Source organism: Myotis nattereri, assembly GCF_964212035.1.
Source record: "Myotis nattereri genome assembly, chromosome: 15".
Classification (NCBI taxonomy): Eukaryota; Metazoa; Chordata; class Mammalia; order Chiroptera; family Vespertilionidae; genus Myotis; species Myotis nattereri.
Genome location: NC_138090.1, coordinates 17680895 through 17699058, shown reverse-complemented (window position 1 = coordinate 17699058; position 18164 = coordinate 17680895). Strand labels below are relative to the sequence as shown.

Below are 18164 nucleotides of genomic sequence, written 5' to 3'. Positions count from 1 at the left end.
TTCAGTGAATAAAGAATCCTAGGTTGATCATTTCTTTTTCTTTCAGCACTTCGTAGATGGCTTCCATTCCTTTTGAAGAGAAGTCAGGGGGCACTTTTATTGTTGTCCCCTGTATGTAATAGATCTTAAATCTGGTTGCTTTAAGCTTTTCTGTGTATGTTTGGTTTTCAGCAGTGTTTCTATGATGATCATAGGCATGGTTTCCTTTATATTTTTCCTGCTTGAGGTTTTGCCAAGTTTCTTGAATCTGTAAATCATTTTAAAAAAACCAAATCAGGGCCATTTCAGCCATTATTTTTTCAAATAATTTTCTGTCCCATTCTCATTTTCTTTTCTTCTGACTCATAATACTCATGTATTAGACCACCTTATGTTTTTCTCACAGGTTCCTGAGGCTCTGGTTGTTTTTCCTCTATCTTTTTTCTCTGTGTTCTTCAGATTGGAAACTTTCTATTGATTTGTTTCACGTTCAGTGTATCTTCTCACATCTCTCATCTGTTGAGCACATCCAATCCATTTTTCATTTCAGTTTGTTGTACTTTTCAGTTCTAGAGTATCCATTTGGTTCTTTTTCATAGTTTCTATTTCTCTGCTGAGATTCTTTATCGGTACACTCATTAAGATAATATTTTATTGAATTACTTAAAATATTTTCTTTCACTTCTTGAACATGTTTATAATAGCTTCTTTGAGGTCTCTGCCTACTAAATCCAATATCTGTCCCATCTTGGAGTCAGTTTCCATTGACGGCTTTTTTACAAGTCTAGTAATTTCTGTTTGTGTATTGGACACTGTTGATGATCATTGTAGAGATTCTGGATTCTGTTATCTTCCTGATACGAGTGTTGATTTTATTCTAGGAGGCAGTTCAATCACTGACACTTTAAACTTGTGTAGGTTTGGTTTTATGCTTGGTTAGAGCAGATACGTGGAAACCTCACAGTGTTCCTCAAGACCTTCCAACTTGGTGGGGTTCGCTATCCAAATTTTTTAGTGTAAGGCTTTTCCAGGCTGGCCCTCAGAAGATCTTATCCTATGGACACGGTGCTTTCTTCTGGCCTCTCAGGGATTTCAACTGGGTTACCAGGGTTAAGGAGGTGTTGTTCATGCAGCCTCTCCACTCTGGCTGGGCCAGACCTCCCATGCTCCCGGGCGCTGATTCATTTAGGGCTCCTTCAGTCCTTATCACCCCTGTAGCAGCTGCTCTCTCATGTAGTCTCTTCCTGTGCATGGACAGTCCACCTTCAGCCAAGGACTTCCAGGGGAATTCCTGTATAGATTTTTGTACTCCCACTCCCTCCCTATCCTGCTCCCTCCTTTCTGCTGTCTTACCCTGCAGGGACCGGCTATTCAGGCTGCACCAAACTCTGATTTCTGTCACCTCAGCTCATTGGGGCTGCTGCGCTTTACTTAGACTCCAGCTCACTGCACTGCAGTCAGGAAATTGTCCCTGGGCAGAGAGCCATGACAATCATGGGGCTCATACATTTCCTTCTCTCTGATGAATTGCAGTATTGTGCTGCTTGTTTTCCAATGACTGAGAAGACGTGCCCCAGACATTTTGTCCAGCTTTATGGTTTATATGGTGGGAGGACTAGTTACTCCATCATAACCAAAGGTGCTGTTGATTTTTAAAAAATTTGTTGTATTGTTGATTAAAAAAACCTTTTTGTTATTGTCATTGTCAATTTAAATACTTATTACTGTAAAGAAATTCTGTGATCTGGGCTCATTGTCATTTTTACTCAAAAGTCTTTACACTTACATTTTAATACATATATTTATTTATATATTTCTGTTCACACCTACAATTTATGAAAATCTCTATTTTCTCCCTACACTTCTCTATAAAAGAGAAAATATCTCTTATTTCCCCATTTACTTCCAACAGAATGAGAACATTATTTTCATTGCCTTATTTTATTCTTTCCCTTCCTAACTTGAGGCCATATGAAGTATTTCAGATTGCTTTTCAACAATTATTTGAAATTACCCATCAATTTAGATTCTTTGTTCATTATATCCTGTACTTTTCTCTTGGATTCATTTACTTATTTTTTAAATTTTGTTAATTTAAAAAGTTTTAATTTGTAGTATTTTTTTCAAAGATTGTGTATATGGGTGGGTTACTTTGAGTCCTTGCATGTTAAAAAATATCTTTATTTTGCTCTCATAATAGTTTTGAGTTCTAGGTTGAAAATCATTCTAAGTAGTTTATATTTTGGGTATATATCTAGGAGTAAAATTGCTGAGTCATATGGTAACTCTATGTTTAAGCATATAAAGAAATGCCAGACTGTTTTCCAAAGTGACTGCACTATTTATATTACCACTAAGGATTCAATTTCTCCGCACTCTCACCAACACCTGTTATTCTCTTTTTTTTAAAAAATATATTTTATTGTTCTTCACAGAGAGAAATGGAAAGAGATAGAGAGCCAGAAACATCGATGAGAGAGAAATATCGATCAGCTGCCTCCTGCACATCCCCCACTGGGGATGTGCTCGCAACCCAGGCACATGCCCTTGACTGGAATTGAACCTGGGACCTTTCAGTCCGCAGGCCGACGCTCCATCCACTGAGCCAAACCGGTTTTGGCAACACCTGTTATTCTTTCCTTTCATCTTTCAATTTCTTTGTACGCATGTACTAAAGCCTGGTGATATTACTCAGTCCTGTCTTCTCACTTACAAATAATTCTTCCCCAGAGTTCATTACACTATTCAGCTATCCTCTATGGTTTTCTTTTAAAAAATGTTTTTATTGATTCTAGAGAGAGAGGAAGAGAGAGAGGGAGAGAGAGAAACATCCATTGATGTGAGATAGAAATATCAATCAGCTGCCTTCCTCATGTCCCCACACTGGAGATCGAGCCACAACCCAGGCATGTGCCAGACCAACTGGAATTGAACTGGTGCCCTTTTGGTGCACAGGACAACACTCAACCAACTAGTTGGTTGAGACACACTAGCCAGGACCTTTATGGATTTCTATTCCAAATATCCTATTTTTCATTTTCAGGGTCTCCAATTGATTCTCTTCCACAACAGTCTGTTCTTATTTCATGGGTATGATTATCTTCCTTCATTCCTTTAAGGATATCTATATACTAGTATATAAAAGCCTAAGTGCCCATTATGACCAAACGACTGCAACAACCAGAAAAACTGGTTGACCAGTGGCTATGACACACACTGATAACCAGGGGGCAGATGTTCAACGCAGGAGCTGCTCCCTGGTGGTCAGTGTGCTCCCACAGCCAACCTTCTGCGGCCCCTCCCCCCACTCAGCCCTCCACTCCCCCAGAGGCCTTGATCACGGGCCAGGTCAAGGGACCCCACCCATGCATGAATTTGTGCACCGGGCCTCTAGTTGGTAATATTCACTGAAGGTCTTCTTCTGTTTGCTTTAATACCCCTTATCTCAGGAGTTCTTCTTTGTTGAGCTGGTATTTCTATTTTATGGTGGCGTTTCCCCCCTTCAGATATTTTGTGATTCCTTGATTTTAAGGTTCTCTTTTAACTTGTTTGTGAATGTGATCTGAGTGGAGTAGCCTAACTCAGTAATTGTAGGAGAGATGACATGCTGCTGGCTGGGTTTTGTCGGTATCTCTTCTGGCAGGGCAGATGTGTTCCTACTTTCTGTTTTTTTCACATTAAAATCTTTCCCTAGGTAATTCCATTCTCTACATAGTTTTAAATACTATCGATAAATGGATAATTCCCATATATTATCTTTAGCCCTGACCTCTTTTGTGAGTTCACATATGCCCCCTTTCTTCAAAGCACATACCTCATTTTGTAATAATGCATTCATAGTGCAATTATTTGATTAATGTCCATCTTCCTTCACTGGACTGTGTGTTCCATGAGAATAGGGACTGTGTCTATTTTTGATGATTGCTGTGTCAGCAGCACCTACTCTATGGCATATATGCTCAATAGATGTTTATTGAACTAATGAATGAATTAGGAAAAACAGCTCCTATATGAAAGATCATGTGGTGTCTTGGAGTAGATGACTCTGAGTTGAATCCTGGCTCTGACATTACTAGCTATGTGTGTTGAGTGCTCAGCAGAATGCTGGACACACTATAAGCACTCAGAAAATGGGATATTTTATTTGTGTGGCCTGGTATTTGCCAGTCCGGTGTTACAAACTGCATAAGAGTTTTCATGACTCTTTTTCCTTGAATGCTTGGCATGGGTCTACGCGATGGCTGGCTGGCCTTGCAATCTGGTCTCATCTTAAAGAGCCTGGGGAACCTGACTGCCTTTGCCAGGTCACTTTAAATGGTCAGCCCAACAGGATAAGGATAGGCTGGCTCTGGAGGACTTCTTCGCTCCCTAAAACCAGGACTGTCAACCTCAGGGTCAGACCTCCAGGGTTCCAGGGCAATGCCTTTGACATATGGATACCTTTGCGCTGTATAGTCCTTCCTTGTGGGAAAAGAAGTTCAGCTTGTAGTCTTTCTTTGATCCAGACAGTACATCAATGTAATCAAGGCCCTTTAAGGAGGCACTTAGGTCTGGCTTCTCTGGTTTCAGCATTTCCACAATGACCCGGAACCTGGGGGGAGCCACAGGAGCACAAGAAGGGAGGAGAGAGAAAATGAGATATTTGCCCAAAGAAAGGAAGGAAAGGTGCTATCTCTACTCTTGATTTTATGTAAAACACATGGGTCCAGGGTTATTGCCTTCACTCTGTCTCTAACAGTAACAGTACTGCCATTCACTGACCACCTATTATGTGCCAGCTATTGAGTCCATGCTCTGCATGTGTTACAGGCCTTTAATCCCTGTGATGTCTGCAGGAGGTGCATGTCATTGCCATCTCCATTTACTAGCGAGGAAATGAGGCCAAGAGAAGGGAGATAACATGCTCAGGTTACCTGACTGGTTAATGGCAGAACTTAGGTGTGGGCCTTGACCCACAATGCTCAGCAAGGGGCCTCTTCTCCCAACCTTTGGCTCCTGAACTATAAAAGCAGGGGACGAAGCTGTTTGGCCTCAAGGTCCTCTAGTCCTTGCATTCTTCTCTACTTCCACTGCAAGTCCAAGGTCCAAGGGATGTCCTTCTCTGGCCAGTGGCTTAGGTAGTAAGACTGGACACTCAATAATAACCATCATGATTATTGTTATGACAATAGTAATAACTAACATTTCTTGAGCACTTACTTTGTGCCAGGCACTGTTCTAGGAGGTTCATAGGTAACCAGCCACTCACATAGAGCACGAACAGGAGAATGTCTCTGGAGGCTTAGAGTTCAGGCAATGCCTGGCCACATCAGGGAACTCGGTCTCTGGCCCTTTTAGCCAATGTCCTCCAGAGGCCCTGACCAGGGGAAGGGCCAGGCTAGACAGTAGGAGTCCTCCTTCTGTCTCCCCCACCCCAACCCCTTGCCCCACTTCCTTACCTCTGGGGCTTGTTCAGCCAGTTGGTGATTGGCAGGAGCTCAGTGTAGGGCGTCTTACATGGCACTTCACGGTAGATACTGGCCACGGCTTTGGGGGGCTCGGAAGTTCCATGCAGTGCATATAGCCAGCCGGTTCCATCTGGCAGGGGGAAGAAGAGGGTGCCCTAAGGAGAGGAGGAAATACAATCAGAATGATACCCAGGGGCCTTTATTAGGCACCTCTCAGGCATGGTAGTGACCCGGGATTAACGGAGGTTCTGCAAATGAGCTTAACACTTTGGGGAAGCAGCTGTTTCAAGATTCATAACAATATTCCCATGTGTTTTAACCAGGAATCACAGACAAGGGGTCTTACTTTAGAAAAATCCTTCCAGGGGAAAATGTTACATACATACATAAGCATATATATTAGAACCATTTATAGGAACATATGGAGATAACTTAAATATTCAACACCTGGGGAATGTTAAATAAATCATGAAACCCTCATTCAAAATTTTAGGCAACCATTAAAAATGATTATTGCTCTAGCTGGTTTGGCTCAGTAGTTAGTCCAGCAGCCTGCGGTCTGAAGGGTCCCAGGTTCAATTCCAGTCAAGGGCACATGCCTGGGTTATGGGCTCGATCCCAGTAGGGACTGTGCAGGAGGCAGCTGATCAATGATTCTCTCATCATTTATGTTTCTATCTCTCTCTCTCCCTCTCCCTTCGTTTCTGAAATAAAAAAAATATTAAAAAAATGATTATCATAAAGACTACCCAATTAAATAGAAAAATGCTCATGATAGAATGTACAGTGAAAATTAACAGGATGAAAAACTGGGTATGTTTATGATGGCAGCCAAGACTGTATCTGCATAGTATTGGGAGTGAAGATACCAGAAGATAGGGTCCCCTCTCGTTCGAACATTCTCTGAGCTGCCAAGCTCTGTCTCCTAACCTCTGTCACACCACTTCTCCCTCCAGTCACGCCAGGAAACGAACTGATGGGGTGCTCAGCCTACCTGGTGCTTGCGGTTCTCCACGTTCATGGTGCGGGGCTTGTAGGTGATCTCATAGGGCTTGTTTTGCTGATGGGGCTCCAGAGTGATGAACTCGGGCCCCTCCCAGTACTCGCCCTCAAAGATGGGGTGCAGATTCCAGGTCTGGTTGGTGCGATTTGAAAGCTGGATGGTCTGCGTGTGCTTGGAGCGCACCTGGCAGGTGAAATTTACCGTCTGGAAGAAAAGCGGCACCTTACACAGGCAGTGGAATTGACAAGTTCGGAGTTCAAAGCCAAGTTCAGACTGGAGGTGCGTATTGGGAATTGTCCATTTAGCAGTTTTTTTTTAAAGGCGAAAATACTGGATGCAATTATCAGGAAGTAAGTGCATTTAGAAAAAAGCAGGACTTTAAGGACGAATTCCTGACTGGCACACTCCAATGTTAAGAAGAATGAGAAGAGATGGGAAGGAGCAGCTAATCAGGCAGGAAGAGAACCAGGAGAGGGCGGCGTCCTGGAAGCCATTTGAAGGAACTGTGTGAAGAAGGAGGTACTTGCTCAGGGTGTCAAACGCTACCAGGAGGTCAACTAAGATAAGGATGAGAACTGGCCATTGAATGTAACAACATGGACCAATGTGGTATTGGTGTTAAGAGGGTCAGATAGATCAACGGACAAGAATAGAGTTCAGTAATAGACACACACATAATATGATCCTTTGGGTTGTCACCAAAGTGCAAATTCAGTAGAGAAAGAATAATCTTTTCAACAAATGGTGCTGGAATAATTAGGTATCCATGTAAGTAAAAAGAATTTTGATCCATATCTTATACTGCATACAAAAATGAACTTTAAACAGACTGATGATCTAAATGTAAAACTTGTGTCCTGAATATATAAAGAGCTCTGAAAACTCAATATTAAGAACACAAACAACCCAATTACAAATAAAAGATGTGAACAAATATTTCAACAAAGAATACATATGGATGGCAAATAAGTATCTGAAAAGATCTGCAACATCATTAGTCATTAGGGAAATGCACATGAAAAACTACCATGACATACCACTACATGTCTATTAGCATGACTAAAATAAAAAAGACCATATCAAGTGTTGATAAGGATGTGATACAAATAGAAATGTCAGACATTACTAGTGGGAATGTGAGATGACACAACCACTTTGGTAGATTCTTAAGAAAGTGAACATATATCTACCCTCTGACCCAGCCATTCACTCCTAAGTACCCAAGAAAATGAAAGCATGTGTTCTTGCCAAGATTTGTTCATGCATGTTTATAGCATTCTGTATGTTTCCATTTACATACCATTCTTGAAATAGCAAAATTAGAGAGATGGGGATCAGGTATCATTTTTGCCATAAGCAGTGTTACCAGACACACAGCGGGCAGTGCACTGTTAGGTTTCTAGGAACAGAGTGAGCAGAGGGTTAACCCAAGGCTATTAAAACCAACAACAACACATAGTAAAGGCACTCACCCCTCACTCATGGCTTATAACAGAACTTGATCTAGCCAGAGATGTCAAGGCAAGCTTCCTTGAGAATGTGATGCTTGAATTGAGAGCTGAAGAATGAATAGGAATTAACTGAATGCAGAGGGAAAAAGAACATTCCAGCAGTGGAAAGAGCATGTGCAAAGGCCCTGTGGGGGCGGGGGCAGGTCTGAATATTTGAGGTGGGCACCGAGGACTATTTGAACAGAGCCTCTGTCTCTGGAAGGCCTGGCTGAGCTCACTTGTGGGGCTTGCTAGGTCCACTCTGGCCATGGCCTTCTGTGGGCAGCACTTACTGACCTCTTTCACCGCAGGTAGTCCCACGCAGACTCCAGACAGGGTTAGGCTCAGAGGAGGGCCTCCTTGGATGAAGCAGAGCAGGTTTTTATAGAGATTCTCCTTGCCCACCTCTGTGGGGTGGTAGGTCACTTCTAAAGAAACCTCCATGCCTGTAGTGATATAGCCTTCTTCTGGGCTGATGGAGAAATTAGGCTCAAATTTTTTGACATCCCATTTAAACCTTTTCCAAGACAAAAGGAGACAAGAAAGACAGCTTACTAGGGGATGTCCTGGGGGTGTCCTCAATGCTGCTGAGAACAAGAGACTGGAGGTGCACCCCTTGTGGACTCCATGGGACTGGGAGGAGAAAGATTGCTCGGTATAGCAGAGGCGGCGGGCAGGGTCCAGGTCCCTCCTGGGTAAGGTAACTCGGCTCCCTGTCAGAGCTGAGCAGGATGGGAAGGGGCTGCATCAGGGACATACACATGAACATGTTTCCACGGGTGCACTCAAGGTCGCAAGTGGCTGAGCTAGGACTGGAGCCTTCCTCAGGTTGTGGCCCTAACCACTCCCTGCACGGCCTCCCCGGCCAGATCCAGGAGGGTGGAGATGATCCCTTCCTGGGAGAGTTGCACCTGCTCTTGGTGGCCTTGGGATGCGACGGCTCTGAGTGGTCATCACTCTGTGGTCTGGCATTTGGTCCGGGCAGGAGACAGAGGGTGGACAGTGCAGCCCAATGTGCTTCCAGTGCAAGGGCTGCCGCACCGAGTTTGTGTGAGGGGTGCCCGGCAGGTGTGCGGTGTGCAGCCCGCACGGCTTTGGTGGCAGGCCTGAGTAGTGACTGGGCTGGGCACCTGCTAGGAAGTGGGAAGAGCGTGGCAAGGAGAGCTGCCATAGGTGCACCTGGGCTCCAATTCTGTCTTTCCCACCTCCTGGCTGTGTGACCCCAGGCAAGCTGTCTGACCTCCTTGAGCCACAAATTCACCTGGGAAATGGGGACAACACAGTACCTACCTTGGGTCCCGGGACAGTCAAATGGGCTCTTCTATGTAAGAATACTCAGCATTGCCCCTGCGCCTGGTAAGTTCTTGCTAAATGTGGGAATTTGGAAAAGGTACTTAATCTCTTTTAACTTCAGTTTTCTCGTCTGTAAAATGGATCAGTCATAGTATTGGTCTCGTAGAATTGTTGGGATTAAATGAGATGAGCCATGCAAAGGGCATCTAACAGGCACTGAGCAAATGTTCTAGAATATTCATTTTAGTCATCAGGCCACCACCGCCACATTCTGAAGGCAGGAAAGAGATGTAAAAAGCAAAGCGAAGAAATAAAAAGTGGCCACACCTGTAGGACAAGTGTCTAATCCGACCCAGGGTCTGAGCGCTCTGCCCCAGCTCCTACCTTGTACCCATGTCGCCCGTGTTCAGCATGAGGATGCGACGCGTGGCTTTGGTCTGATACACGACTGGTCCGAAGGGAATATGCTGCTGGTCCAGGGAGACCTCCAGGGCTTGGCAGCAGCCGCTGAGCAGGAAGAGGGGGCGCAGGAGCCCCATGCTCTCCATGAACACTTCCTCGGAGAAGAGGGGGACACGCTTCTTCGGGGCAAAGATGACCTCCAGCTTGCGGACTTCTTTGGGCTTCAGCGTGATGTTGTTGAAGGGTACCAGGGTGATGACCTGGGCAAGAGGACAGTGAGCTTCAGCAGCTGAGGGCAGGGGGCTGCTGAGGCCTCCATTCCTGGAGGTCTTGCTGCTGGGGTTGTCACAGCCCAGGGGGCAAATCTCACTGCTGCTCTCTCTTACCAGCTGTGCCATCTTTGACAAGTGACTTAAACTTCCTGTGACTCATTCAGCTAGATCTGTGGTCGGCAAACCGTGGCTCGCGAGCCACATGCGGCTCTTTGGCCCCTTGAGTGTGGCTCTTTCACAAAATACCACGTGCGGGCGCGCACGTACGGTGCGATTGAAACTTCGTGGCCCATGCGCAGAAGTCGGTTTTCGGAAAGGAGACAGACGAAACAAGTATACAAGACGAGTGTGGATGGGAGAGTTGGAAGGGGTCGACCTCAGCGAACGTACTTCAATCAGATTGAGGACGTTTTTTAGCAAAGGCCAGCTTAGGAGGACCCTCATTAAGTTAATAACAATGTACCTACCTATATACTTTAAGTTTAAAAAATTTGGCTCTCAAAAGCAATTTCAATCGTTCTACTGTTGATATTTGGCTCTGTTGACTAATGAGTTTGCGGACCACTGAGCTAGATCATCTCTATAAAATGTCTGGCACAGCCCAACTGGTGTGGCTCAGTGGTTGGGCGTTGACCTATGAACCAGGAGGTCATGATTTGATTCCCTGTCAGGGCACCTGCCTGGGTTACGGGCTCGATCCCCAGTGTGGGGTGTGTAGGAAGCAAAGGATCAATGATTCCCTCTCATCATTGATGTTTCTATCTCTCTCTCTCTCCCTTTCCTTTCCTCTCTGAAATCAATAAAAATATTTTAAAGAAGTAAAATAAAATGTAGGGCACGTAATAGGCACTCAGTAAATGTTAATTCTCTTTCTAACCCCTTGCAAAGAACCACTGCTCTCTGCTGGAGGAAACAGAAGAGGCAGTAACACTCAGCGCTCTGTGGACTTTGAGGAGCGCTCCCCAGCTCCTTGTGCGGGGTACAATGCAGATTCCGGGGCCCTGCCCCAGGCCGGCTGGATCAGGGTCCTTGGAGGAGCCTGGGACCTGCACTTTCAAAGGTGCCCTGGGTGACTCATGAGTTCTAAAGTTGGAGAGCCGCTGTCTGAATTTGTGTGGTCCCTTCTCCCCGCTGGTCCTGGTAAAGGCAAATCAAAATCAGCTCTAAGGAAGCCAGACCCCTTTTCAACATTGAGCTCCCTCTGGTCCAGAGCTGGGCAGTCGCCAGCAGGTGGACCCAGGCAGCAGGGCGTGAGATAACGGGCCGAGAGGCTGCAATAGCAAAGCGATCCTAGCACATTCTCAAAACACAACGATGTTGGAAGCCACCCCCAGGTGATGGTGTCAGCACAGGTCCCTGGCAGCTTGTGTCTGATCAACCAAAGAAGCAGATGGGTAGGCAAACTGTGAGGGCCGACCTCTTGGAAACCAGGACTCTAACTTGGATTAATGAGGCGCGCGAAGCCTTATTAGTGGAAAGACAGGCACCAAAATGTTAAGTGATTATTGCCCTCTTTCTCTGGATGGCAAAGTGCGCAACACGGGGTCCTGGGTGGAGGTACCCACTGTGTCTCTGGCTTTGGCTGGCCTCTCACAGCCAGTGTTTCTGTGTCCTGCATCCCCGAGGTGGTCCACAGTGCTCCTGTCACACTGAAGCACATCTGGGTTTCCAGAAGCACCGGCTCTTTCTGGCCGGTACACCTTTGCCTGCTGGAAACACCCTCCCCCATCTGCCTCTCCATCCTGTAAAACTCAGTACAGCCCTCCTCTGAGCAGCCCGCCCCTCTTCCGATCCTCTGGGAAGTAATTAGGTTCAGATGAGGCCATGACAGAGGGACCCTCCTGATGGGATGAGATACACTGGAAATCTCAGTCTTGTTTGCTCTCTGCTGTGTGTGCACACAGCCAGAAGGTGGCCGCCTCTGAGCCAGGAGGAGAGCCCTCACCAGAAGCAGACCATGCTGGCACTCTGACCTCACACTTCCAGCTTCCAGAACTATCCTATGTAATAAAAGCCTAATAGGCTAAGTGTCCGACTGTTCGGCCAGTCACTATGATGCACACTGACCACCATGGGGCAGACGCTCCGATCGGTAGGTTAGCTTGCTGCTGGGGTCTGGCCGATCGGGACTGGGCGAGCCGGGCTGGACATGCCCTGGAGCCCTCCCGAGGTCTCTCCCCGGCCCCCATGGTGCACCAGTGGGGTCCCTCGGCCTGGCCTGCGCCTTCTCGCAATCCGGGACCCCTCGGGGGACATCAGAGAGCCGGGTTTGGCCTGATCGCCCGCCGCAGGCCAGGCCAAGGGACCCCACCGGTGCATGAATCCATGCACCGGGCCTCTAGTGAGAAAATAAATGTCTGCTGTGTAAGCCACCCAGTCTACTTTGCTAGGGCAGCCCAAGTTAAGACACATCTTTATATTTTTAGCACCTCACACATATTTACTGAGTAAATGTAAGGGGATGGATACATTTACCCTTGGGATGAATGAAGCACACCTAGTCTATGGTCAAGGGGCCACCCAAATACTGATGACTGTAAGATGGGGAGCAGGCAGCTGGGACTGGTAGCTCCTCTCTCCAGGGAGCTTGGGACATGGACTTAGGAATAAGGGTGCATCTCACACAGATGAAGCGTGCAGAGGGGACACCCTTTCAGGGGCAGATGGTGATGGGTACTGAAACACATTCTTCTTCTTGACCCACAAGCCCTCTTCTAGGAGTCTGCCATGAGAGGGAGCCATGGATGCACACAAAGCTTTGGTTGCATGGACATGACCTTGTTGCTTATAACAGAAAGCGTTAGAAACACCTGAGTTGAGCAGAAATAGACAGTTGGTCTATCTACATAATGGAGGGAGCAGTGAGCATGTGGCATTGGAGGGCAGGGAGAATATTTATGATGTGTTCCTAGATGGGTTCAAAATAATACGAACATTGTCATTTTATTTTTGTAAAAAAAATGTGTAGGAAAAACACGGGAAAGATAGACATGGAAATGTTAAGTGATTATTTCTGGGTATGAGATTATGGGCAAAATGTTTTCCTTTATGATTTTCTATACTGTATTTTTCAAATTGTCTGCAATGAAGATCTGTGTTTATTGATTAGAATTTACTGCCTCCCATCAAGTCCACTCCTTCTGCTTCGCCCTGTAGAGGGATGTTGCCTCTTTAAGCCTCGCTTTCCTTGGATGTGAACTGAGCATAATAAAAGCACGGACCCTGGACTGTTTCTGTGAAGGTGATCAGAGACGGCACATGGAACGCTGTTAGCACGTCTTGGCACAGTGAAGGTGCGGGAGAACTGTGAACTGTTAGTGATGTCAGCCTGGTTGTCCATGTCATAGGGAAGCATGGAGAGGCCACTGGGAGCCCCGGGCACCCACCTTAGGCTCCCGGAGTTCTGGAGTCGAGAACAGGACCGACTGGCTAAATGTGACCGGGGCCTGGCTGTTGTTCATGACGGAAACCGTTTTTTTCACCACCTGCCCTGGCTGGGCAGCTCCTAACTTCAAGATCCTATTGGCTGGATCTAGGACTAAAATCTGTGGGATGAGAAAGAGAGCAGGGAGGGAGGGTTTGTCAGTTAATGAGAAAAATGAATATCCCACATCTACCTGGGGGAGCCAAGGGTGGTCCCTCGCTTTCCGTGTCCCCCAGTCTTCACGTTAGATGAGCCTTCACTCGCTCAATAACATTTACGTGCATAAAATGCCCACTAAACAACAATGACATAATTACAACTGGGTTAACAGACGTGACGGAAAAGCTCAGGGCACCTGGAGAGCCCATTACAGGGGACTGAGGTAGATGGGGGTCTGGGGACCGCCCCCTCCTCCCTAGGCATGTTTACACTGAGAGCTAAGGGAAGGGTAGGATCTAGTCCGGGCGAGTCAGGGTGGGGTGGGGTTGGCGAGCACCTCTCGGGAGGAACGAGGGCCTGAGCTGGAGGGGGTGGGTCAGTGGCTGGGAGGGAGGGGGAGACTTGAGAAGATTAAGTCTGGGGGGTGGTCAGGTTTTATTCTGGAAGGAAGACAATGAAGCACGGAGTGACCCCACCGAATGTGTGTTTTGTGAGAGCGCGTGGCTCGCTCCCCTGCGGAGATGGACGGGAGGAGGGCCTGAGAGAAAGCCTCGGGTGTGAGGAGGATGGTGATTCCAACTAAAATGGCTGCAGCAGAGGCGGACATTTCCAAGTCCTCATCTGAAGCTCGGAACACAGCATTGGCCTGGACCCGAGGACGGTCAGGCTGGGCCTTCCCCTCCAGGAGGGCACTGACCCACGGGGCAGCACCCACTGGTCACTGTCATTCCACCAGTCACTACATTGAGCTCGCTCCCTCCAGCCGTCTTTGTATCTGGCCCACATGCTTCCATTTTGCCTGAAAAAGCGAATCTTCAGTACCAGCCTGTGAGCTCTTGGAAGCCAGAGAACATATTTAAATCACCTCTGGGTTTTCCCAAAGCACCTGCTACGTAATGGGCGCCGAGTGAGTGCATGAAAGCCTGAGCAAATGAACGAATCTGTGACATCAGAAGAGAGCCCGTCCCTGGCTTGGGTGCAGACAGGCCAGGTGGCATCGCCCTGGGGCGCCTTTGGCTCCATGGGAACACACTCCTCCCATTTTCTCCTGATTGCTGACCTGTCCCACGCATCCCTGAGACTCTTGGAAGACCTTCAGGCTTCTAAAACCTCCTGCTGACCAGCTGTACGCCATAAGCGTCTACAGACGCAAGCGGCGGACCTTTCCAAATTAAATTCAAAATATCGTGGCCGATAACTGGTTACATGCAAATACTCCCACCAGACAGAGCCTGGGAAGAAAGGCATGAGCAGCAGGACTGGAGCATCCCCTTCCTGTTAGGAGCACCGGGCAAGAAGGAACCCCTCAGCGAATCTAATCCTGGGGGCTGGGGCTGACCGGAGAATGGGCATCCCTGTGGTGGCGAGGGAAGATGTCCAGGACTGAGACACATGTCTGCATACGTTGCTTCAAACAAGTCTTGCCTATTACACCTGGAAACAAAACATGCCCTGACGTGGGAGAAAAAGGACATGCTTGGGACCCCACACCTGACAGCCTCAAACTTCCCCAAGAAAAAGACTGTTTTTCCGGCGCCTGTCCTTCGATACAGTACAGTTTGGAATTGAGTAAGATCCATGATTCACTGATTGGCTAACTCACCCCTCAGTGGGAGAGCAGCTTAGGGCAGGAGATGGGGAGAGGGGAGGGTGGGAGTGGACGCAGGTGGGCCAAGGGGGGTGGGAAGGGGAGGGAAGCTGCCAGTCTGAGGGTCTCCTCTTACCTTCATTTCGGCGCCTTTCCCTTTGATTTCAACTACTTGTTGGGAGAGCCCGTTGATTTCAAAGGGGATGAGCTCTCGATAACTGATACTTTCTCGGGGATAAAAGGTGATTGGAATCTCCATTGACTTTCCTGGCTTTATCACATCCGCACGGAAGCTCACCTCGAGGTAGGTGGTATTGGTGTACAAACAATCTATGCTGGAGACAAGCAGGAGGAAGGTGCCTAAGTTCTGAGAAGGCTGACCCAGGGGGACTGATTTGGCCGCATCCTCCCACCCCGCCTCGCCCCCCACCTGAGCTTGGTCCTGATGGATTTCCCGCCCTGCGTGTGTGTGTCCTACAGTCATACATTTAAGGGCTGAAAAGGACCTGGCGAGGATCCAGCCCACATTCTCCTGGGCAAAGTCAAGCGACTTACCTCAGATAACACCATGAGATCCTGGCAAAATCAGGCCTCAAACTCCAAGTCCCATCACCCTTTGCCCAATGCTCTTTTTTTTTTTTTTTTTTTTAAAATAAGTTTTTATTGATTTCAGAGAGAGGAAGGAAGAGGGAGAGAGGGAAAGAAACACCAATGTTGAGAGAGAATCACTGATCCACCGCCTCCTGCACACCCCACACTGGGGATTGGGCCCACAACTGGGGCATGTGCCCTCCTGGTTCATCGGTCGATGCACAACCACTGAGCCACACCTGCTGGAGGAGCCCACGGCTCTCCAAGCATCAGTGTCAGTGGTGGGGAAAGGAGACTGGGGATTCATGTCCACCTGTGTCTGACTCATCCCCATGACCCTTCTCCTTCTGTCGTGGTTGCACGCCCCCTGCCTAAAGGCTGTAGGACCCACCAGGAGCTGCAGACTCATCTGGGGGCTCTGGGAAGTCTGCTCACCTCATAGCCGTTTCCTCCTTGTTAGTGATAACCAGGGTCTGTTTGTATGGGGGCATCCCGGCTTGGTAGATGAAGCAGCTCCCAAAGTTGTGGCTGGTGAATGAGAAATGGACAGCAGGGTTCACGGCAGAGCCTGAGATGCTGCACGTAAATGTCGGACCGTGGCTTATCTGTGGGGAGGAAACGGCAGGTGGGGTGTGATTAGGAGAAGTGAGAGGGAAGGGCCCATAAACCCTCAGGTGAAGGAGGGAAGCAGTCAAGTGTTTAAAAACACACACACACACAGGTCCCAAGGTTCCATCTGCAGAGAGTCTAACTCAGAGGTTAGAAGTTTATTTTTTAAAAATATTTTTTATTGGTTTCAGAGAGGAAGGGAGAGGAAGCGAGAGATGGAAACATCAATGATGAGAGAGAATCATTGATTGTGTGCCTCCTTCATGCCCCCTACTGGGGATGGAGCCCACAACCCAGGCATGCTCCCTGACCAGGAATCGAACCGTGACCTTTTGGTTCATAGGTCGATGCTCAACCACTGAGCCATGCTGGCTGGGCAGAAGTTGGTTTATTTAAGAAGAGCAAGATGGGCTACTCTGCACTCAGTCTCTACATTGGTTCTTGCTTTGCTCCCGAAGCAATGCTTCATCTTGAAGGCAGAGGGGTGTGACTACTCCCCAATATCTGATTCCCAAGGCTTCCTCATTAACAGGACTCTAACTGTTGTCAATGTGCCCAGGTGAAGATACTTGATTTCCCATTTTTAAAACATTAAAAAGTTAGATTTATTGCGGTAACATGAGCTAATAACATTATATAAATTTCAGGTGTACAACTTGATGACATCTGTGTACTCTATGGTGTGTTCCCCACCCGAGGTTTAGCCTCCTTCCGTCACCTCGTATTGACCCCCTGTACCTATTTGTTGCTCCCTACCCGCTTCCCCTCTCGTAACCACCATTCTTTGTCTGTATCTATCACTCTATTTTTTGTTTGTATGTTTGGGTTTTTATGTTCATTTGTTGCTTTTTGTTTTATGTCCCACATGTGAGTGAAATCATATGGTACCTAAATGTCCTTCAGTGGATGACTGGATAAAGAAGATGTGGCCCGTATACACAGTGGAATACTACTCAACCATAAAAAGATGAAATAGTGCCATCTGCAACAACATGAGTGGATCTTGAGCACATTATGCTGAGTGAAATAAGTCAGGTATAAAAGGACAAGAACGTATGATTTCCCATTCTTCCTTGCAGCTAAAGGTGGCCATGAGACATAGTTTGGTCATTGGGATGTAAACAAAAGGTGCCGTATTTTGAATAAAGAGTCAAAGTCTTGTTGGGAAAGTATGTTGCCTCCAGGCTCTTCCCCTTATTTCCACTCTGAAATGTAGACATAGGGCTGCAGGAGGGATGGTCGCCTTGTGACCAGGAGATGACAGGAATGATGCCAAAAGCCAAACTGCTGAGGGTAAAAGGGTTAATTTAGAGAGTTCTGAAAAACTTGATTTTGATAGTTTTTGCCAGTGTTCTCATTGCTACAGAAGAGCAGCTATTCTGAGATCCTTCTCTGCCATCTCCGCTGACATCACAACTCATTGGCTTTTCATTTGATAACTTATCTTGGAAAATGTTGTACATGTTCTCTCTCTTTCTCTCTCTTTCTTCTCTCTCTTTCTTCTCTCTCTCTCTCTCTCTCTCTCTCTCTCTCTCCCTCCTCTCATCAATCTTCCTTGTTTATTTTATTTTGTAAAATATGCTTTTTATTGATTTTTAGAGAGAGAGGGAGGGAGAGGAATCAGAGGAACATAGTTGATTGGCTGCCTCCTGCATGGCCCCTACTGGGGATCAAGCCTACAACCTGATTCCTGATCAAGCATGTGTCCTGATCAGGAATCAGACCGGTGACCTCTTGGTTCCCAGGCTCCCTGATTTACTTTAATGGCTGCACGATATACCAGTGCATGGGTGCTTAATTGCTTTTCAGTTGACAATCACCAGGCACCTGGGTGGAGGCCATTAATAGAGAGTATGGGACTGTCTACAACACAGCCATTCCCCAGGGGCTTCTGGCAGGTAGAGAAG

General features: G+C 47.1%; 1 protein-coding gene across 1 annotated transcript in view; it reads right to left on the bottom strand.

The window, feature by feature from the left end:
* The window catches only part of HYDIN (HYDIN axonemal central pair apparatus protein), a 329140-nt gene that overhangs the window by 6508 nt on the left and 304468 nt on the right, over positions 1 to 18164 (bottom strand). Inside the window, exons 74-81 of the mRNA XM_081108072.1 lie at positions 16084 to 16253; positions 15194 to 15392; positions 13273 to 13431; positions 9597 to 9874; positions 8217 to 8436; positions 6421 to 6633; positions 5418 to 5581; positions 4420 to 4570 (exon numbers count right to left, since the gene is read on the bottom strand). Coding sequence (XP_080964198.1) covers positions 4420 to 4570; positions 5418 to 5581; positions 6421 to 6633; positions 8217 to 8436; positions 9597 to 9874; positions 13273 to 13431; positions 15194 to 15392; positions 16084 to 16253 — 1554 coding nt within the window. The remainder of the gene's footprint in view (positions 1 to 4419; positions 4571 to 5417; positions 5582 to 6420; positions 6634 to 8216; positions 8437 to 9596; positions 9875 to 13272; positions 13432 to 15193; positions 15393 to 16083; positions 16254 to 18164) is intronic.